General features: G+C 45.9%; 1 protein-coding gene across 1 annotated transcript in view; it reads left to right on the top strand.

Annotated features, from left to right (window-relative positions):
* The window catches only part of LOC146854821 (adenosine deaminase 2-like), a 447,289-nt gene that overhangs the window by 200,943 nt on the left and 222,400 nt on the right, over positions 1-23,946 (top strand). Inside the window, exon 4 of the mRNA XM_085652183.1 lies at positions 16,585-16,795. Within this exon, the coding sequence (XP_085508309.1) occupies positions 16,585-16,795 (211 nt within the window). The remainder of the gene's footprint in view (positions 1-16,584; positions 16,796-23,946) is intronic.

The raw sequence follows: 23,946 nt of genomic DNA, 5'->3' as shown, positions 1-23,946 counted from the left end.
TTACTTGTGTGGGCAGGCCTAGTGCCCGTGACAGGAAACAGCCAAAAACGCAACGTGGACACACAACATTTTTACAGTGAAAACGGACCCTTTTTTGCAAAGTGCCTAGCTGTAGATTTTGATCCCTAGCTCTGCCAGCACCTAGGGAAACCCAGAAAACCTATACATTTTTTAAAACAAGACACCCAGGGGAATCCAGAATGGAGTGACTTGTGTATCTCTCACCAGGTTCTCCTACCCAGAATCCCTTGCAAACCTCAAACATTGTCCAAAAAAACACATTTTCCTCGCATTTCTGTGATGGAAAGTTCTGAATCTGCGTGGATCCACAAAACTCCACCCACCCTGCATTCCCCATAGACTTACAATAAAAATGATACATCACTTGTGTGGGTAGGACTGGTGCCCGTGACAGTAAATGGCGCAAAATGCAACTTGGACACCCCACATTTTTACAGTGAAAACTGACCCTTTTTTTGGAAAGTGCCTGGCTGTAGATTTTGAACCCTAGCTCTGCCGGCAAGAAGGGAAACCTAGCAAACCTATACATTTTTGAAAACTAGACACCCAGGGGAATCCAGCATGGGGTGAATTGTGTAGCTCTCACCAGGTTCTGTTACCCAGAATCCCTTGCAAACCTCAAACTTTGTAATGAAAAAAACACATTTCTGTGATGGAAAGTTCTGAAATTTGCGTGGATCCACAAGATTCTACCCACACTGCATTCCCCAAAGTCTTCAGATAAAAATGATACCTCACTTGTGTGGGTAGGCATAGTGCCCGCGACAGGAAACGGCGCGAAACGCAACATGGACACACCACATTTTTACAGAAAAACTGACCCCTAGCTCTGCAGGCACCTAGGGAAATATAGCAAACCTATACATTTTTAAAAACTAGACACCCTGTGGAATCCAGGATGGGGTGACTTGCGTGGCTCTTACTAGGTTCTGTACCCAGAATCCCTTGCAAACCTCAAACTTTGTAAAAAAAAAGAAAAGAAAACACATTTTCCTCACATTTCTGGGATGTCAAGTTCTGGAATCTGCATGGAGCCACATAATTCCACCCACCCCGCATTTCCCAAAGTCTTCCGATAAAAATGATACCTCACTTGTATGGGTAGGCATAGTGCCTGCAACAGGAAACAATCCAAAACGCAATGTGGACACACCACATTTTTACAGTGAAAACTGACCCTTTCTTGGTTTTTGGCAAAATGCCTAGCTGTAGATTTTGAACCCCAGCTCTGCCGGCACCTAATGAAATCTAGCAAACCTATACAGTTTTCAAAACTAGACACCCAGAGGAATCCAGGATGGGTTGACTTGTGTGGCTCTCACCAGGTTCTCTTACCCAGAATCCCTTGCAAATCTCAAACTTTGTAAAAATAAACACATTTTCCGCACATTTCTGTGATGTAAAGTTCTGGAATCTGCGTGGATCCACAAAATTCCACACACCCCGCATTTCCCAAAGTCTTCCAATGAAAATGATGCCTCACTTGTGTGGGTAGGCCTAGTGCCCATGACAGGAAATTACCCAAAACGCAACTTGGACACACCACACTTTTACAGTGAAAACTGACCCTTTCTTGGCAAAGTGCCTAGCTGTAGATTTTGAACCCTAGCTCTGCCAGCACCTAGGGAAACCTAGCAAACCTATACATTTTAGAAAACTAGACGCCCAGAGGAATCCAGTATGGGGTGACTTGTGTGACTCTCACCAAGTTCTCTTACCCAGAATCCCTTGCAAACCTCAAACTTTGTAAAAAACACATTTTCCTCACTCGTGTGGGTGGGTCAAGTACCTGCAACAGGCAAGGGCCCAAAACGTATTGTGGAGACATCAAAATCACCTATCACAAAACAACCTGGTTTTGTAAGGGGGTGGAACCTGGGTTTTGGCCCCGGGCTCAGCGGCCATCTAGGGAAACCTACCAAAACCACACATTTCTGAAAACTAGACACCCCATGGAGTCCAGGGAGGTATGGCTAGCATGGATCCCCCATTTCCCTACCCAGACAAGGACGCTCAATTAGTTCTAAGCCCAGTTTTCTGTCTAAATAGTCCTGACACTAACAGTAGGTATTGCCTACTAAATCACACAAATCCTATATCAAATGAGGCACCTATGTAAAGATCATTAACACTGCAAATGATTGATCTAGTGAAAGAAATTAGAGCACTTAAAGCAACTGTTGACAGTCTTTCTGAATCCCTTAGCAAGGTACTTACAGATGTTCAACATGTTAAGAACCAACTGGGATCCCCAAAAAATCAGTTCAGTTAACAATCAAAGGGGGACGTTCCATGCTGGTCAGATATTAGGGGACCCTCGAAGGCATAACATAGGAAGAAAAGGCAAAGCCTGAAGTCCCCTACCTAGCCCTGCTCTCCATCAGGCAAACACGAGCCCTGTTTCTCATACCGCCGATAGGACTTCTGACTTGAGACAAACAGTACACCTGGTTAATTTACCAAAGCTCCCCCTAGTTTATATAAAGAAAATGAGGGCACCCTGATAAATAAGTGCATTCACTGTATCCGGCGAGTGAGGGTGAGCCGGTCTGTAATAAGGGATGACATTGTTGAGGCCAAAAGACACTCTTACCCGGGGACTGACCCTGATGCTATTGCACTCACTCTGTCACACCGAGATTTAGTGAAAACCTGGTAGTCTTTGATTTGCACACTCAACATCTTACTAAAACCAATATTTGCCTCAAATGTAATCCTCTGAAGAAGGCTACAGAGACGACCCTAGCCCATTCTGTAACATCTCAAATTGGTGCGTCCCCTCAATGAGAGGTAGATTGTAGGTCCCTCCTACCCTCCAAAGTTTGTACCCAGGTCATCAAACTAGTGCACACTAGTGAGCTCATGGAATTCCATCCTGAAGCAAAATCTTCTTCTGAGTTGAGCAGTTCTAGTAGGGCAGAGAGTGAGGTAGGTCGCACACCCGGGACCACACGCCCTAGGGATTGACTGACACCCGAACTACATTTAACTCCACGTAGCTTAGCATTACTATCCTGGAACATTGATGGTTGAGGTCTAAGGGCGCTTTCCTCCACTGCGATACCTTCATTGAAAAGTTTGATATATATTCGCTTTTCAAGAACTTGGTCTGTAGAACCACTCCATCACCCGGGGCATTTAAATTATCACGTCCCGGCTATCCAAGGTGGTATGGGTCGATCATCGGGGGTCTCAGAATTTGGGATGGACAGGATATCGGCCTTAAGATGCTGGCACTACCGACAGAGAGTAATGATATTCCTGCTATCAGGTTGGTGTGCGGCTCCTATGTTAACATCGACATCTACAACGTGTATGCGAGAGGCTACAGTGGGGGATGAAGATCTGAAACTATCCTCGCTTTAGGCAAGCTTTTAGATATTCTTTCCTGGGCTGCCTCTGTTTTTATAGCAGGGGATTTAAACTCGACCTTTGAACCCCTTGATAGTGAGGAAAATGACCTGGCGGGGGAGGAGGACGAGCAGTGGGGTATCCCGCGCCTGGAAATACCTCCAATTAAAAGATGGACAGAAGTAGCCATTCAACTGAAAGCCCCAAGTCTACAATACGGCTTAAGGGTGGCCATTGGTAGAACCGTTTCCGATAGGCACGGGGCAAATATGTTCAACAATGGCCACCACTCAAGCCGCATTTACTATCTCTTAATCAGTTTGAATTTGTGGCATACCCTTGAGGACATGGCCATGCAGGCCCATGTGGAAAGCAATCATAACCCACTTTTCTCTATGTTTGCACTCAGGGAAGTACAAACCCACAATTCATTCACCACTGGTGATCTGCAACCATCCAACGACATGCGGCAATTAAAATGGCCCAAGATTTTAGAACGTCCGGAAATACTGCCCACTATAACCAGCGATGTTGAAAACACCTTAGCAGAGAGGGAGACCTCTCTTCTTAACCCCCAGCCTCTCAAAGAAATAACACTGTTGCACAACACATTATTTACTATAATGCGCTCATATTTCCAAAGACCCTTTAGAGCCAAGGCAAAGGGCACCCAGTTAAGGCATCACTGGTATAACAAAGAGTGCAAACAATCCTGTGGTTCCCTGGGGGAGGCAATTAGATCAGGTGGCTCGGTTAGAGTACAAAACGCAAGCACAAGTCATAAAAAGGCAGTGGTAAATGCAAAAAAAACCTGTGACAAGAATAAATGACAGGACCTAAAACAGGCATGTAATAGCAAAAACGCTCAACGCATCTGGAATCTGGTAAAATGGGGAAGGGGTGGAGTAGCACCACCCCCTGAAAATCATGTAGAGCCCGGTATTTGAGTTAAACACTTTGCTTTACAATATGCAATTGATGACGCTGAGGATTGTGACCCTTTTCCGATTCATTTTTATTCAAATGATAAAGTATTTGATCTGGCAGACCTAAGTGCAGCCCTTAGTGCCAGGTGGGAGAGCACCAGGGTTCGACAGGGTTCATGCAGATATCTTTTTCCAGGATAAGTTTAAATGGAATCAATATATATTGCTATTAGCAAATGCCATCGCTCATGGCGCTCCCATCCCGGATACTTGGGGGTGGCGAAAATCATTCCAGTTTACAAAAAAGGGAACAAGACTTTGCCAGGAAATTATAGGCCAATAAGCCTAATAGATTCAATCCAAAAAGTGCTGGCCTGGCTTGTTCTGGCAAAGGCCCAAGAATGAATAGACGATAACCACATCCTTAGCCCACTCCAGGCAGGTTTTTGGTCTCACATAAGTACCATAGACTAGGTCTTTCGATTTGTCTTAATATACTGGCGGGCTGTAGTTCTCATCAAGGGCAGCATGTTTGTCGACATTAAATCAGCCTTTGACCTGGTCTCGTAACAAATTATGGGTGGTAATGCATGAGATGGGGATGCCCACCGATTGACTTTCCCTTATAGCCTGGCTTCATGAGAAAAACTATGCACAAATACGCTGGGGGGCACAGGGAAATAAGACCGACCCCATTCCTGTAGAGAAGGGAGTACGTCAAGGATGTGTAATGGCACCCACATTATTTTCACTTTTTATTAATGGAGTTGCCAACTTTTTATCTACTATTCATACCTATGCACCACTTTCATCAGGTGAAAAGATTTCCGATTTTAATGTTCGCAGACAACACGCTCATTATCTCTAAAACTCCCAGTGGGTTACAGCGTGCACTGTGACTTTTCGAAGATTTCTGGCTTTTACGAGGTATACAAATTAAGGCAGCAAAAGCTAAGTTCATGACTTTTAACCAGCACAGATCGTTCAAGGGTAGTATGGTAATGGATGGGTCACCCCTTTGAGCAGGTCGACGTATTTATCTATTTAGGTATTACCCTGCAGAATTAACTGAGATGGAGGCCACATATTGACATCAGGGCTCTAAAGCACCAGCAATTAGCAGGTTTCCTAAGAAATAAATTTAAAACATCTTTGACCAAGCCTCTTAGTCTGGTTTTTGAAATTTATAACGCCAAGGTGTTGAGTTCAGTTTTATATGGAGCTGAACTATGGGGCCTCGAGAAACTCACAGAGCTAGCTATATCAGAGAATAGGTTTCTTTGAGCGATAACAAGCTTACCTCAAAGTACACCCAGGCTTCCTCTGTGGAATGACCTAGGCAGAAAAGCTCTGGTAGATCTAGCCAGGTTACGCCCAATTTTATATTCGCACAGAATCTGGTGGACGCCGGAATTGACTACCTTTGCAGAGGGTTTTAGGGATATCATCGATGTAGTGATTGCTCATCGTTAACGGGGAGCTTTTTACAAAGAAAACAATAGTCGGGCTTTGAGCATTATTGGGTGCAATCTAAAAGCCCCTTGATCGTAAATTGTATTTTCAATTCAGAGTGGGCTGTTTATCCCTAAATTATGTTACTGCTAAATGGATTACATCAGGTGACAACAAATGCCCTATTTGCACTGATCTAGAAGAAACCTATTTGCATGTATTGTTTATTTGCCCCGCCTATTCTGGGCCCCGAAAAGTATGGTTGGTGCAGACATGCAGGATCATGGGCATGAGATCATGTAGTGTTGTCCTGAGAATTCTGTGCACCGATTCATTACTCTTCTAAGCAATCCCAGTGGCAAACTTTTTAAGGGGATGTGGTCTAAAAGATCTCAATTAACGATTGTAGAAATATGAACCTGGAATCTTTTTTTTTTTAAACTCATTTTATTAACAGTCATCGACTTCAGATAGACAATATATCACATTACAATAGTGTGGGTACTTTAATCAGGCACATACAAAGTTAGCAATGACATAGCACTGTGTACACAATGGGACAAATTAAGGCGAAGGCATGTCGTCCGGGTCTAGTTGCAACGGTGGGGTACATATGTTGCCTCTGTAGCAGTTCCAGGGCCCCCATACCCGGGACCACTTCCTGGGGCATCCTCGGGCCACATAGACAGTTTTTTCACGGAACATGCACCAGTCCATGTTGGTCTTTCAGCGCTGGAGGGGCGGCTGCTCCTCAAGCCTGGGCTATGTTCCTTTTAGCAACCATAAAACCCAGAGTGGCCCATTGTGTTTGGTTTGCATTCAAGTCAGTAGGCTCCCATATGTTAAGCAGACACCTACGCGCCTCAGGGAGCAGGGGGATACCCAGGACATTCCCCACCACTCTATGAATTGCACTCCAGTAGGGCTGGACGAGTGAGCATTCCCAGATGATATGCAGGAACGTGCCCGACCGTCCACACCGCCTACGACAGCCTCCCGTGGGCGCCCTTCCCATCAACACTAGTCTAGGTCCCGTCATGTATATTCTATGTAGGATTTTAAGTTGGACCAGTTGCAGTCTTTTTTTTTTTTTTTTTTTTTTTTTTTTTTAAACTTTTAAAGACCTTTATTTAAACTTTCCGGTACACAGCAGAGAGCCTACAACCCTGCGGGCCGGCCGCGAAGAACACAGTTGGATTTATGTCGGATCACACAGCCCTGTGCCGTCAACCCGGAGGTACGGCGGCGTTGAGGAATGCAAACGTACCGAGAGGTAGAGAAGAATGTTGCAGGTCTCAGAATTACAGCAAACAACCACAAATTAAGGGCATGCTGCCCTAGGAGGCATAAGGTGCCGAAACTTCCAACTCCCCCCCCCCCCTCCCTAAACACCGGTCAACACTGCGCTTTCGTGTGTGCCCCTGGCTCGGCCAGCAACCCTCCCCCCCCCTCCCAGCTCCCCAAGCCGCAATAGCAGGTGTCTAGACATCTCCGGGTTCTTCCTGCACAATGGAAGGAGGCTCGCAAATGCCCCCCCTAAAGTCATTCCACTTGGACCACACCTCAACCCACTTGCGCGGGCACCCTCTCGCCACATATACTGTCCTTTCCTGCAGCATGCACCAGTCCATGTCGCCGGTCCAGTCTGAAAGTCTCGGTGGAACAGCGCTGCCCCAGAGCCTGGCAATGTTCCTTTTTGCTATCATTTGCCCGAGTGTCACCCAGAGCCTCCCCTTTGGCGGCAGGTCAGTTGGTTCCCATATATTGAGGAGGCACCTCTTGGCCTCCGGGCGAATCTCCACCTCCCACACCTCCTCCATATTCCGCACCACCCTCCTCCAGTACCTCTGAATCTTCGGGCAGTCCCACAGCACGTGAAAAAAGGTTCCATCTCCTCCACACCCCCTCCTACATAGCGTTGTGTCCGCCCTACCCATCATATGTAGTCTCGTGCAAGAGATATAGACTCTGTGTAGGATCTTCAATTGGATCAGCCGCAATCGGGCCGATATCGCGACCTCACGTGGAGAAGCCAAAGCATGCAGCCACTCCTCGTCATCTATTTCCAGCCCTTCAGCGACCCACTTTTCTTTAAGGGGAAGAAGCAAATCTGGGGGGTTATTAATAAGTTTTTTGCAGGTGAGGGATATGGCGTGTTCCGCGAGGAGTCCATCTAGCAATCTATCTTCGAGCGGGGAGGCTGGCGGCAGCTTGACCTCCGGTGGGATATTCGCCTGTAAGGAGTGGCGCACCTGCAAGTATCTGAAATATTCGGCATCTGCCAGCTCGTACGCGTCCTGCATTTGGGCGAATGTGCGGATCCCGGCAGGTCCCCAGATGTCTTTGATTTGAGAGATGCCGATAAGATCCCAATTGCGGAATCCTTTGGTGCGCCGCAGATTTCCCAACGCTTCTGAGGCCCATAGTGGCGTGGCCATCGTGAGGACTCCGGACCATCCGAGCTTCTTCTGTGCGATGTGCCACAGCTGTACCGAATGAAGTGTCGGGCCGGTGAGTCTGCTCACACCCCGTCTAGAGTAGAGTGCTATTTCATAGTTCCCCCCGGGAAGCAGCCATCTATCCATGCCGTAAGCCGGGTCATTCCCGTCCCCGTACGTCCCTTGGTTGATCGCGGATAGGTGGGCCGCCCAGTAGTATTTACGAATATCGGGGAGAGCGATTCCACCATCGTACCACCCCAGCGTGAGTTTGGCCAGTGAGATTCGGGGCTGCCCGGCCCAAAGGAGGTCGCGCAGCGCAGCTTCGATTGCTAGGAAGTAACTGTTCGGGACCAGGTGTGGGTAATTTTGGAGCGCGTAGAGAAACCGCGGGAGCGAGAGCATCTTAAATAAGGCTGCCCTGCCCAGCAATGACAGGGGCAGATGCTGCCAGGATTTCGCCTCCCTTTGAAGCCGAAGCAGCGGCGGCTTGAGATTGTGCTCGTACAGCAGAGCCTTATTAACAGTAATATAGACTCCGAGATACTTAAACCCGTCCTCTGCCACCCGAATAGGGCAAGAGTCAGGGAGTCTGGGAGGGTCCCCACGGAGGACGTATAGATGCGATTTGGCCCAGTTGACTCGGAAGCCAGAATTGCGACCGAAACTGTTCAGTATATTCAGCGCCGCGATCAGTGACCCACGTGGCTTCGAGAGGTAAAGAAGTATGTCATCGGCATAGAGGGATATCTTATCCTCCCACCCCTCCGCCCATGTTATGCCCTGCACGGTGGCAACCTGTCTTATCCAGGCCGCAAGCGGTTCGAGGGAGAGGGCGAATAGAAGGGGGGACAGGGGACAGCCCTGCCGAGTTCCTCTGGCCAGCGTGAAGACTTCAGACACCTTATTGTTTACCAGCACCTGCGCCAGGGGTTCCGCATACAGTAATCGCACCCAAGCGATGAACTGGGGTCCAAAGCCCAGCTTGCGCAGGACTGCGAACATGTAGGGCCACTCTAGGGTGTCGAAGGCCATGGTGGCATCCAACGAGACCACCACCGCGTCCTCTTGAAGACTGTGGCACTGCCCTAGCACCCCATGCAATCTCCTAATATTGAGGGCCGTATTTCGGTGGGGCATGAATCCCGATTGGTCAGGGTGGATTAGCGACGAAAGCACCGGCTTAAGCCTATTGGCCAGCGTCTTGGCAAGTATTTTAGGTTCCGCGTTTAGAAGCGAAATGGGTCTGTATGATGCGCAAGAGTCTTTGGGTTTACCTTCTTTCGGAATTGCCACTATGGTCGCTAATCGCTGGTCCCGGGGCAGCAGCCCTACTGCTTTACTGCGGTCGAACATGAGTTTGAGGTGCTTACTAGTGACGTCTGGCTGGAGTTTGTAGATCTCTATGGGTATGCCGTTCGGACCGAGCGCCTTACCAGGACGGAGGTCTCCTATCGCCCGCTGGAGCTCAGCCTCGGTGAGCGGGCTGTCAAGAGCCTCCCGATCTGCGTCCGAGAGAGTGGGCAAGCGTATGTCTGCGAGGAGGTCCATGGAGTCCTCCTCCGGCCGGTCCGACTCTCGCCTGTAAACCTGCTGGTAATAGTCGGCGAACTGTTGTACTATTTCCCGGGGTTCCGTGAGCACTCTCCCCAATTCAGTGTGCAACTCCGGCACCACCCTGCTGGCCTGTTGTTTCCGCTCAAGCCATGCAATAAGTTTCCCGGCTTTGTCACCTTGATCATATATTCTACCAATTCTATGCCGAGCCACCGTCTGGGCCTCCTGGGTCACCAGCGCTTTGTACTCCGCCGCCTTTAGCTGCATCGCGTGCCTAAGCTCCCGGTCGCCGCTGGTCGTTGCCTTCCTTTCTAGTTCCTCAAGTTGCTCCTCCAGCGCTGTGGTCTGCTGGCTGCGTTCCCGTCGCCGAGCCGCGATAGCCGATAGCGCCTCGCCCCGCACCACAGTTTTAAACGCCTCCCACAGGGTGACAGGGGAGGCGACCGACCCATCGTTTTCTGTGAAGTAGTGCGAGATTGAAGTGGATATGTGTTTCCTAGTGACCTCGTGTTTCAAGTGCCAGGGATTAATTGGCGCAGTGCAGCCCTCCCGTCTACTTCCGAATATAATATGTGCAAGGACCGGTGAATGGTCAGAGATGCCCCTGGGGAGGAATTCGGCCTCCAGTACCGCCATGTCGTGTTGGAGCAGGGTGAGGATGTAGTCCAGCCGTGAGAAGGAGTGGTGCGCCCCGGAGAAGAAACTAAAGCTACTTTCAGTGGGGTGGAGTAGGCGCCAAACGTCCGTCAGCCCAAAGGACTCGAGGAAGTCCGGCAGCCACCTTTGCCCCTAGGGCAGGTCTCTAGGTGGCAGCCTGTCTTGGGCTCCCGATGCCACTGCGTTCAAGTCCCCTCCCAGAACGAGCCGACCCTCGGGTAGCGAAAGGAGGAATGAGCCCAGGTCTGCGAAGGCCCGGGCCTGTAGGCCTGGGGGGATATAGACTGAAAGAAGATTAAGCGCCCGGCCTTCCCAACGCCCCGACACAGCTGTGAAGCGGCCCTGCGGGTCGGTCTTGGTGATATCTACATGAAGGGGCAGCGAGCGTCGCAGGAGTATACCCACTCCTCTCGATCCAGTGGTGAAACCTGAGTGTGCTGCTAGAGTGTAACCATATCTATTCAGGGCGTGACAGACATTCCCCAGTAAGTGTGTTTCTTGCAGAAGCACCACATCTGGCTGGTGCCGTTTGAGGAACTGCAAAACTATAGTACGCTTAAGTCTGTCCCCCATACCGTTGACGTTCCAGCTGAGGATCTTCAAGCTTTTTTCCCACCTCCTAGCCATAGCTGTGTCTTACAAGGGTGCCTTGTCCCACCACCCGGGCATCAATTGTGTTGACATAGTTTGTGTGACCGTAAAGGATCCCCAACTCCCACCCCTCCCTGAGTCCCACCCCACAATGACAAACCATACAAAATACAACAAACCCAATAAACCGGACCATCAACTCCCTCCCTCCCGAAGCTGGCCCTGACCTCCCTGCCCCCCCATCCCAAAACAACCCCCCCCACCCTGCCCCCTGCTCCGTGGGTCTTGAACTACCCACCACCCCAATTAGCAGAGCGCCTGTCGCCCCACCCCACCCCGGTGAACCCACCGAGGAACTCAACTTGGGAAGTTCGTGGGCTAGTCCCCTTTGGTCGCCCGTCCGTGGTGTCCCAGTTCGTTCAGCCCCTCTGTCCCGGAGTCACCCATACAGTGAAGCCAACCGTAGAGGTAGTGAGGCGGCCAGTGTACCCCAGAGTTAACTAGTCTCAAAATAAAGGCACGTGTGGTATACTTTACTGTCTGATGTCTTCTCAGCGCTATCTCTCGTGGTCTCAGCGCGGCGTCCCTTCTCTGGACAAGCCCCAACGGGGACTGTTGGACCTGGAACGCCAGGACCGCTGACTTGGCTCACCACCCGCTGGGTGTCCCGGCGCCGACTCCGTGGCGGGCAGGCCCGCGTCTCGCCGCTGTACATCTTCACGTCGGGAACCCTGCGTCGCCTCTCCCGCATCCAGCCACTCCTGCACCGCTTCCGGCGTGGTGAAGAAGAGGGATCGTCCACCGGTGATGATTTTCAATTTGGCGGGAAAGAACATCATGTATCTGATCCCACGCTCGCGGAGCGCCGCCTTGACCCCTTGGAAGGAGCGCCTTTCCCGCTGGACATGGAGCGTGAAGTCGGGAAAGAACCGGATCGTGGCCCCCTCATACTGTAGGTCACCGTGCTGTCGTGCCGCCTGGAGAATTGCGTCCCGGTCCCGGAAATTCAGAATTTTGGCTATGATCGTCCGTGGCATGGCCCCAGGCTTGGGTCGTGGGATAGGGGCCCTGTGCGCCCGCTCAATGGTGAAGAGCTTCGAGAGACGCTTGGGTTTAAGGTGTCGTAGGATCAGGTCCTCCAGGAAGAGCTCCACACTGTCTCCTTCAAGTCCTTCCGCCACACCCACGACGCGGATATTACTTCTCCGAGCCCTCCCTTCTTGGTCATCAAGCCGCAGGGCCATCAGGCGGTGCTGGTGCACTAGCTCATTCACCCTACCCTCAAGCCACTTCTCCGAGTCCTGTAGGGCCTTTATATCGACTTCATTAGCCTTGGACCGGTCAGTGGTTTTCCCCAGGTCGGCTCGGAGCAGGGCCACTTCAATGGTGATCTTATCCATTTTGGTTTCCAAGTTCGTGCCCAGGGTTTGAATCGCAGCCATGATGGACTTCAAGGAAGGGTCCGCTGGGTCCGCATCATCCTTCGGAGCCCTTTCCGCCTGAGGCGGCGCCTTGGCTACTGTGTACTGGTCAAGCTTGTTGGCCTGTGTTGCGGCTCCACTCTTGGGTCGCATGGCGGTCCGGGCACCCTGCGGGCCGTATGCGACACCGCCCGCCGCAACACCAAGGTGTCCTTGGTCCGACCACCGTTCGCGGACTTAGCCATGGGCCCACCGCTCTTGCTCAGGGATCGATAGAGGGAGGAAGACCTCCGCCGCCAAAAGGGAGGCCCGAAATCAGATCCAGTACACCGTCCCCATCCCGGTCAGCCAGGCGGTGCGCAGTCCCCAGTCGCGCTCGTGGGCCTCACCGGATGAGTGGGCCGGGCGCCCCTCCGCAACAGGCCACCCTCTGCTCTTCTGTGGCCACAAAATGGCGTCCCCTTCTAGGCCAGGGAATCACTCCGCCGCAGCCCCAGTCGCGATCGTGCACCTTCCCTTGGACGACTGCTGGTCCCCGCCGCAGCACCCAGGCGCCCCCTGGTCCGGGCTGGGTTTCACGGACGTATCCTTGGGCCCACAGCTCTCTCTCAGGGATCGATAGGGGGAGGAAGGTCTCCGCCGCCAACAGCCGGGCCCGATATCGAGTAGAGCGCTCCGTCCCACTCCCGGGCAGCCAGGTGGTTCGCAGTCCCCAGTCGTGCTCGTGGGTCTCACCGGAGGGTAGGGCAGGGCGCCCCTCAGCAACAGGCCTCCCTCTGCTCTCTCGTGGCCGCAAAATGGCGCCCTCTTCTCGGCCAGGGAATCACTCCGTCGCAGCCCCAGTCGCGATCTTGCACCTTCCCTGTGGACGTCTGCTGGTCTCCGGCCTTGGCCGCAGGCTCCCAGGCCCAGGGGCGGTCCCGAGCCGCGATATCAGCCGCGTTCTCCCGCGACGGCGTCACTCCGAGCGCGTCGCTGGGCAGGCCCTCGCCGGGGCCTCAGGTAGCGCCGGGAGCCGTCACAGAGCTCCGGAGCCAAGGCGTCCGGCCGCCGTCATCCGCTGCGGCCACCCTCCCGGGCCGTGTGAGTGTCGCCTGGGGTCGCCGAGCTGCTTTCGTGGGCACTGGGTCAGGGGGAGCCGGGGGAGCTCCAAGGACACTCCCCTCAGCACGGATTAAGTCCGGATTTCGATGGAACACCAACGGTCCCGGCGGAGCTCCGGGATCAGGCGGCCATTCACCACGGCGCCTAGCCACGCCCCCCCCAGTTGCAGTCTTGCAGGGATAGCTACTACTCTGGGATGAACCTGGAATCTTGTTACTCGTGAATGTGTAATCAGTTTTTAATGTTGACGTGTGGTGCTTATTAAGGATTTTAACGTTTTAGCCATCAAATGATAATATAATTACTCATTCTTCTTATTTCATGATTTTGTTGCATTATAATGTATTGGGTATAATTGATTTCCTTCATGCCTATTTGCACAAACTTTTATACATATTTTAATTCTTTCTTTATTGTTTTAACAGTGTTTTATGCTCAATGCTTTTATGACTTGTATTGTCAAATAAAACTTTCTTTGATTGATTGATTGACAATTGCACATACTACCTTTTATTAAAAATATATATACGTTCTTATATTTATCCTTAGCAAATGAGCAATTGTATATATTACTTATGGTTATAATATATTTACTCCTTATATTTCTACTTTAACTGTATGAAGGTCAGAACATAAATAACATATGTATTTGGCTACATTCTTATGGATCTCTATTTATTATAATCACTCCTTTGCAACATATAAACATGATTATATAGAAAGTATGTGTAAATGGTAATTATTCAATACACATATTACTTTAAAAAATCATTAATACACAGAAAAATACTAATTAATTAATAGAAAAATAAGGGTATGTATCTCTCTCTATATATTTTTAAACTTACTAGAGGAATGAAAAATAAATGCATTTAAAAATCATGAATAAATAAATAAATACATTATATACATACCTATATGTATAGGGTTATCATTATATCCATATATAAGTAGATCAAGACATCAATAACATATAACATGATGAGTTTATGCTGATGGGTTTATTTTCCTATAATAACACATGTCTGTCATTATGTGTAAATATGATTATGGCAATTGTACTTATGAGTGCTTCCCTATTGAAATATTGGTGGACAAATATAAATTCTAAAAAAGTAAAAGAACATTTTTAAAAACATAATAATAAATACAATTTAAAAAACCTTAATTTACAGCAAAAATTGAAAGCCTATTTTTGTAAATACTTATCCATCCATATACGTATGAGACATTATCAAGTAAAATTTTATATCTCCTCATCTTTTTCCATATGTGAATCGTCATGTATGGATACCTGTTATATGTAGTTATGCATCTACATCGTTATATATTTTCCTCCCACTTCAGAGAAAAAACTAACTAATCCCCCCAAAACCTCATCAAACCACCACCCTATGACTCATCCTATTCCTCTTCCAAAATATTCCTTACCTCCACTCTACGGCTCATCCCAAATCTCTTTTACTACTATGAACTCCCAAATATTTCTTTCTAAACACTTCCCTCCTCTATCTGTATTTTTCCTACTCAGTAAACTAACAAACTCACATGTGTACACCTCCCACCACTCTCAATAGCAATTTATATTTTCCTCTACTAATCACCATTAATCTACCGTTAGGTTCCGAATTAGCGTGCTACTCGCCAAAAAGCGCTTCAGCACCTCTTCAGGGGTAGTAAGAGCTATATAAATACAACTACAATGAAAAAGGGAGGCTTAGGCCTGGCAAAAGGTTTGTTTTGCCGGGTTGAAATGTCAATTTAAAACTGCACACAGGATGCCATGGCAGACCAGAGCATGTTTAAAAAGGCTAATTCTGTGGGTGTAACAAAAAATGCTGCAGGCCCACTAGTAGCATCTAATTTATATTCCTGGGGTACATGTAGTACCACTTTACTTGTGACTTCCAAGTAAATTAAATGTGCCAATCAAGCATTACCAACCTTATCATGTTTTAGGGTGAGTGCACACACACTTTAGTACTGGTTAGCAGTGGTAAAGTGCACAGAGTCCTAAGGCCAACAAAAACAAATTCAGCCGAACAGGAGGAGTAAAGGCAAATGTTTGGAGGTGACACTGCCGATACAGCCAGGTTCAACAGTAGGTAAGAATGTAGAATGTTAGCTTTACAATATGTATATTTTCTCAAATGCCTGGTCTTTATGTCTATTTCATTTGATATTTCATTAGTAATTTGGTACAGCACCTCATGCCACTGAATAGGTCATCAGAGATTTCTTTACGATGAAGGGACAAGTGGCTTAAAGAATTCTGAACGTTCACAGTGTTGATTGTGGCAAAATTACCAACTGGTATAGCCTTGTTTTGGTGATGGTAAAGCATTAGAAAAGGTGGATTCATTGTCTGATGGATAAAGAGCTGAGCCCGGTCCTAGGTGTCTAGCTAGAGATTAAATAAAGAGTCAGGAGGAGGAGGGAAGACCGTCTGCTTGTTAGAAAAGGAATGGAAGAGGTAGGCCTTCAGTTGTATGAGCTCTTCGCATGCCAAAGCATGTAGCCTCCGGTGATAAGGTAAATGAGACATGCAACAAGCTGCAAATAATAGAGGTGGCAAAAGTAAATAAATTCAACAATATGAATGGCCCAAGATGGCAAAAGTACCAAAAGAGAAAGACCTAATGGGCCAGATTTACAAAAGTAATCTGAGACAAAATCCTAACTTTACGACTTTTGGTATTCACAAAAGGCATTTAGGAGTGATAAAGTTAGGAATCCTAACTTTACTACTCCTAAATGTCTTTTGTGAATACCAAAAGTTGTAAAGTTAGGATTTTGTCTCAGATTACTTTTGTGAATTGGGCCCAATGAGACTAAGAAAGGTGTGTGTGCGTGTGTACCCTGTGTTAGATCAGAATATGGCTAAAATGGAAAGGTCAACAGTACCTATCTTCATTCTAGTTCTGTTTTTGATTATGTATTTTAAGAGGCTACCTCATTTGCTGCACTAGCTCCATAGATGTTCTTTCTGCTTCTCATGATTCTCCACACTTTCAATGTTTGTTTCCACTATTTAGTGAAGAAGCATTTCTTATTCTTTTTCCACAGTTTGGTGAGGAAACTGTCCCTGGTTACAGAGAATCCTGAGGTGGCTTATCCAACCCAGAGCTCCATCTGGACAAAGTTCACCAGTGCGTACCAAGCTGCCATGAGCATCATCTCCTTTGCCCCAGTCTTCAAGAAATACTTTTATGAAGGGTTAAAGGTGCTCTATGAAGACAATATCCAGTACCTCGAATTGCGAGCCCTACTGACTCCGGTACAATTTCCATTTTTGTATTTTCACAGTCAATTTCTGCCTAATTGTATAATCCTGCAAAATGTTTGCCTTGTGTCAGTGCAGATTTAATGCTTCTTAGTGATCTATTGGACCTTCTACAATCAGTCAATCAATCAAGGTTGGTAAAGCGCAATTACTCACCCTTGAGGGTTTCAAGGCACTGGAGGGGGTGGGGGGCAGATCTGTTAAGTGCTGGGGTCACACAAAAAGCCAGGTCTTGAGGTCCTTCCTGAACTGGGGCAATGTGGGAGATTGCCGGAGGGAAAGGATGTTCCAGGCTTTTGCTGTGAGGTAGGAGAAGGACTTTCCTCCGGTTCTAGTCTTGCTGATATGTGGGACGGTGGCCAGTGAGAAGGAAGGAGAGGCAGCTGTTCAGGTGTGAGGGTCCAGTATTGTATAGGGCCTTGTATGTGGGGGTGAGGAGTTTGAAGGTTATTCTTCTTTCGACTGGAAGCCACTGGAGATCGCGGAGGTGTTGGGTGATCTGACTGCGACGGGGATGTTGAGGATCAGTCTGGCTGTGGCGTCTGGACAGTCTAGAGTTTGCGATTCAGCTTCCAGATTCAGTTGCATAAACTGCCTCCCACTGTCAGGTGGAGGAGATTGCCACACAGTAACTGGTTTTTGCATTAAATATTAATGTAGATTTGCACTTAATTTAGATACTTATATCTATATTTTTGAACTTTCTTGCTTGAGCATTCAGCTGGTCCATAATGGCCACTAAGAAAATTGCACAGACTGAAGCCTTTGTCCATCACTACATGTGGATGGGCCTTCGCACAGGATGGGACATCATTTGCATGTGGTGGTCTTGAGCAAATGTGGTGTCATGGCAAGCAGCGCCCAGGATGAGACCAGGCTTTTTATATTATGATTCTAGGTGGCAATTGCAGAGAACTATGGAGGATTTTCTCATGATACTCAGCATGTGGGTGGAATCCCAAGGTTCTCCAGTCACATCATAGGAGGCATCAGATATTACCAGTCAGCATCACAGTTGCCTTCCATCAGGAGAGGGGTAACTCACTTCAGTAATGCTCTTGCACACAAATGATAAAGAAACAAACAAGATTTAATGAAATATGAAAAATGCACATCATCAAATGGATCCTGTTAGAGAAGCACAAAGCAAACTGCACTTCTGAAGTTATTACTTCAGCTCACAGTTGGAGTAAGTCCAGCACCACACATGGCCAACCACCGGTATTACCAAACTTTCCCATACAAAAAAATCAAGCTCGGGACTTAAACTAAAATCCCATAGGAAATAATGTTAAATTAAATTAAATTGATTAAAATAGTTTAAAAGTAAATAAATGTAATGTCATTTTAGAATAATTTAAAAATAAAACATTGATTATTTGATAATAAAATATTTTAACAACCTTTTAACAACATTCATTTTTACTAAAATATAATTTAATTACTTTTAAATAATTCTATTAGAACGTTCAATAATTATTACTGCATAATAGCATCTTTATTTACTTTATGATGGAATTTATTTTTTAATTAAAATAAGGACAAATATTTTTTATTTAATTTTATATATTTCAATTAATTAAATATTTAATTACAAAATGTTAATAGTCGTGTAGCATTTTATTATTTTCTACATTGAAAATAAACATATACAATACTTTACATTAATATGTAACATGAAAATGTTTTTACTTGTTTCCATCACATTTTCAGACCTAATTGCTTTCATGAATCCTGCCTCCAGCCACTTTTCAAAATAATCTATCTTCACAATGGCATATTTTCCATCCAAATTCAGATCATAAAAAGGAACACAAATGTGCAACCTATCTTTTTGCCAAACTGGCTCAGGAAATCGTACGGGGATTAAGTTATTTTCCCTTGCCACTTGAATTTTGACACACTACACACCACAGAAACATTCTCCCACAATTCTTTGTATGTCTCTATCTATGCCTGGCCACCAAAAGTTTATTCTTTTAATGGCAAACCGGCCACCATTACCTTTTTGTAGCAACTCAATCAACGTTTTGCAGAGCAACTTTGACACCACCTTTCCTATAAATCCATTATCTTTTGACAACTTGGGCCTAACAAGTTTACAGTAACACAGTTCACTATTCTTGTCATTCGACCAGTACATTTCCTTCTGCAATTGCTCGATTACCTTCACTAGGTTCATATCTTTCCTCACACATGGCTTCACACTTTCCTCTGATATGGTTCCCCCACATGACACATTCATTTCCCTACCACCCATTCATCCTCCTTTACATCATCACTTACATCAGTGAGCAGTGTTAACAATGTGGATTCACATTACAAGTTTGTGGTACACATTTAATCACAAATTAATACTCCTTTAGATGATGTAAACATTTGTCAATGAGTGAAGTTGCTTTGTTCAATTATCTTGCATTCGCATAATCCTTCCCAGCTTCTCACTGAGAGACTCCTAGAATGTTAGTGAGGAACATCCCACTTTGTGTACCTTGAACAGTGTCCCAAACTTGAACACCATGCCATGGGCGAAGCTCTTTAGGCACCACTTCACTAAAAACATTTGGTAACTCTTCCAGCCATTTCTCCATAGCGCATTCCGAGCACCAAAACGTGTTCCAAATGATTCAGTTTGCGAACAATGTCAAAATTGTGCTGTACTTTATAAAAGCCTCTTTCCTTTCTCAGCCATAAATACCTTGTCCATATTTTACCTATCCTGGCATGAAAAATATGTCACAAAACAACCCATCATAGGTAACTTTTGCATACAATATCCTTCCAGATTCACATCAGTATCTGCAAATGTAATTAATTGAAACTTGTAAATCAATCCCTTGTATCTGCACCATACAACTTGGAGGACGGTGTGGGTTATTATGCTGTGTACTTCCTCTTCATTCTTTTCCATGGAATCATACACCACCAGAACTTCAAGCTTGTCACCTAAACTTTTTTCATCACATTTTTCCTGTCTTTGCATTGCATGTATACTTCCCTTTAAAATAATTTTACATGCTCTGCGAATAGCCCAGTTTCCTTGCATCTGTAACATCTCACCCTGATAGCAGGACAAGCATTGGATGCCACTAAGAGTTTTGCATTTTCACACCCATAATACTATTTTTTTATCATTAGTTACATCCTTCCCTTTAGTTCTGTTAGGATTCCCTTTACCAATGTCTTCCCCCTCCCCCTTACATGTTGTTTATGCCACCATCCCTTGGATTCGATTCCTTTAGATAGCTTGACATATTTTCACTCTGCTATGGAGCATTTACCATGGTATCAGGTGATAGTTCTTTTGGACTCAAATGTGTTCTGGTATGTTTAAATTGCTGATCCTTTTAATCAATTGATTAAACATGCATGTGATTGGTAAAGTCCATCAGGCAACTCCAGACTATTCAATAGGTTCTCCAGACAATAGTGCACCTGAAATATTGTGCCTGCTTTCTACAATATTCAATTCCTTACCGTAGTTCACCGCCGAAGCTCTCAAAGCCCCTTAATATTCTTAATCTTTATCCACAACATCATAACCAATGCTAATGCCCATGGAAGGTATGTTTAAGGTCTTTGATAGCCTTCTGCTCTCAATTCCTCGGTTAGTTTTTAGCATATATAGCTTTATTTTCGCAAAATAACTGTTCTGTATCCTTCCATTGCCTGACTTTCACTCCCCTTGACCATGCCATACATTATACGCCATGGTTCTAAACTTGAAGACTCAGTAAAAAACAATACACTTCATTTACTAACTTAATTTTACTGGACCTTTTCATGAGCCTCTGTACTATTTGGTTGCTGCTAATCCCTCTCAACTAATCAATGGTGATTTTTTAGAGATACTGTTAGGTGATTATCAAGGCGCACATACCATCTCTTTCACCACTTCCCTTTTGCACATATCCTTCAGTACACTACCCCTCAACAACCTGTTGATTTTTTTCTAATAACCGATTTTCTTTGGGCACGTAGCATTGTGTTCTTTGGTGGACTCCTACGAAAAGCCCACTACTCTTTTAGCATTAATTGCACCCTATCAGACACTTTTTTGGGGCACCAAGGGGCAAGTGGAGAATTCTGAGCCTCAAGTGTGAGGGTTGAGGCTGTTTGCCTCTTATGTCCTAGTGTTCATTCTACTATGGCTTTGCTTCTGTGGTTTTGCAAGTGGTCCATATACAAGTCCTTCCGCTTTTGACACTCAGTGGTAGTAATAGAAAGTAGTCAGAGGCTTCTCTGGGAGGTAGTGTGGGGGTGCTCGAGGTCAGCACTCAACAAATACACATTATTTTTTGTCCAACCCAGTCCTTGACTAGCAATCAATCAATAAAAAAAATTTATTTCGATCACTGGGGAACATAAAAGTACACCATCGAACAAGACAAATACAAACACACAATACAATGCTTGACTATCAAAAACAGAAATTCTTCAAAGTTCACTAGAACTAAATGCTCTATTATCGGGTTCGGGACAACAACCACACTTCCAATTTGTGTAAAAGGCCAGGTCAGGGGCATCCAAAACGAATCCCACTCTCTGGTTTACTCACCAGAGACTCTGGTTTACTCACACTCGCTAGGCATGTACCACGATGGCTACACACAAACACACACAACGTGCACTTAGGATTTTAGCGCTAGGATCTGGTTAAGCACATGGAAGCAGAACTTTACACAAATGGGCAAGTAGGCCTCCACTCCAGTAATACAGATAAAATGTTCTGGTCACAAAATATGGTACCCTGCCACCACCACTCTATATACCAATCCTTTGACAAGGACAGTAGTGCACTGTCTGTACAATGAGGGTACTTTTGATGTGTCCCTCCAGGTCAAGAGCAGAACCAGGGCCTCTCTAAAGTCAGAGTACAGCACTAGGCCTCTGCACACACACTCAATTAGAGTAAGGCTAGTGCCAATATCAAAATCAAGGATACATGATACACTTAGGTGGGCACTCAGAGCAGGGCAACACAAATCTACAGAATTCAGGGGCATTCCCATTCCTTACAACACACTCTATTATCCTTGCTGACCACCTTATAAAGTCCAGCACAGCAAAGCTCGTCCTTAAGAAATTCAATTACTGCCTTTGTGCTCACTACACTTACACATTAGAAACACATCCTCTTAAATGTGTAATCCACTAGGGTTGAGATATACCTATCCCCAACAGACAAAGACTGAAAAGGTCCTAATGTATAAAGTTCTAACTTTGACCAAGGTTTATCTGAAGCGCTGAAGGATGACGAAGGTGCTTTCCTTACTCCTAAGAACTTGTCACTTACAGCGCATTGTAAACAACGTTTTAATATCTTATCCTCTTGATGACCGATAGCTGGTCATAGATCCAATTCTTATACTCCAATTAACCAATGAAATATCTAATCAGTTTAATCAGCTGCCCATAGTAAGCTAAAAGTTGTATGTGTCACAGCAATTTTTTCACAGGAAACAATAACTTCTTCACCTTGAACCCGATAATATTAACAAAATCAGCAGGACCTTTCTTTCACGGATGACCCACTTGAAGAACTATCTCTTCACTCTGAAGACTGACACACCCACAATCATCATCCAGCACCAACTCCTTCACTCATCTTCATCTTATTCTGTGATCTGCAATTCTTCCCATAATGACTGTTCTTACCACACACTAGATTTGAGACTCAAAGCAGGACAACCTTAACCATTTGCCTAATCATCTGCAGCCCCACATCTAAAACAGTTACCTAAAATGTTGTTTTTGGCGCATCAGAAATTTGCTTTTGTTAACACTTTGTACCTTTTCCAAGGTTAGGCACCCATTTCCTTTTTCATCACATCCACACATGCAAGAGAATGTCCTTTTTTGGCAATAAGCAAGGTTTCATCTAATTTACGGTCATTTTCTGCCATAGCTCATCTCTGACCTTTTCTATATTACACCTCAACATAAATTGATCTAAAATTAGTTTCTCTAAAGACCTTTTAAATTTGCAAGAGGCAGCAAGCTTGGGTAAATCAGTGACATAGTTCTCTACAGATTCTTGTGGCTTCTGTATTCCTCTGGCAAAATGGTATCACTCTATGATTGTGCTTACTTTGGGCAAATAATGTTTGTCCAATTTTCGAATACACACTCAAATTCACCTAAGCCGTCGGCTTCGCTATCATCTATTTCTGGGACATGTTCAAACACCTCTTGGTGCGCTGGACCTAAATAATGAAGCAGAAGAAAAGTCTTTCTCTCCACACTCAAAGACGTTCAACAAACTCCTTTGTAGTGAGCAAATACTTTCTTCCACTTGGACTACTTAATTGTGGGTTCCACAGGGGAGTGTTAAAAAATGTAGGAGATGTAATATTCTGTATTCAAAAATTGTAGGAAACCCAGAAAGAATTAATGAAAAAATAAATGACTTTGCACAAAAAAATAACATTGAAAACATTCTCAGCTAGTCCAGCACAACTCATGTACCCAACATAGTACCAAACTCCACCTTAACGCCTCTCCTTGTGTAAAACCACTGCCTGGTAAAGCATGCGAGTCTCCTTACTTAACACTGGTGCTCGATGAAGCTCCCAAACCAAACGAGGTTACCTACAAAATAAAATTTAACTGAAACAAATCTGACCACAATACACAGCTACTCCAGCAAGGACTTGTTAAACAAGACGCAATCTTGGGTGTTCCTTTAGAGCAAGTTCAGTTCATCACTGGTGCCTGAGAAAGAAGCAAGCCCCCTATCGTCTTAAAGTTTGAGAAATTTATTTTAAGTTAAATTCCTTTCCTAAAGAACAACACCTTGATGAACTTTTCCACAGATTAATTTACTGATGTTGCTCCAGAAACATATGCAGGTTAGGCATACGTTGCATTTATAACTATACAATGTCCTCGATGGTAACTGTTTGTACGTTGCTACGGTAACACATCCTCATCCCATGTAAGGCAAGCTTTTGCCAAGTTGCACCAGCAGCAGCGTACGCCGACCTCACGTAGAGTATGCAATAATGTGCACAGCTGCTGACACCCGACTGCATCTCACCACCCAGCGCCACAAGAAGATCGCTTGTGATGTTCCACACTGCTAAGACCGGACTGCTTCACTACAACCAGGTCCATGAGACAAGAAGCGGATCACTTGTGACGGA

This window comes from Triturus cristatus, chromosome 4_1, assembly GCF_964204655.1.
Source record: "Triturus cristatus chromosome 4_1, aTriCri1.1, whole genome shotgun sequence".
In the NCBI taxonomy this organism is placed as follows: Eukaryota; Metazoa; Chordata; class Amphibia; order Caudata; family Salamandridae; genus Triturus; species Triturus cristatus.
Note: the sequence above shows the minus strand (reverse complement) of the source record. Positions and strands in the feature narration are given on the sequence as shown.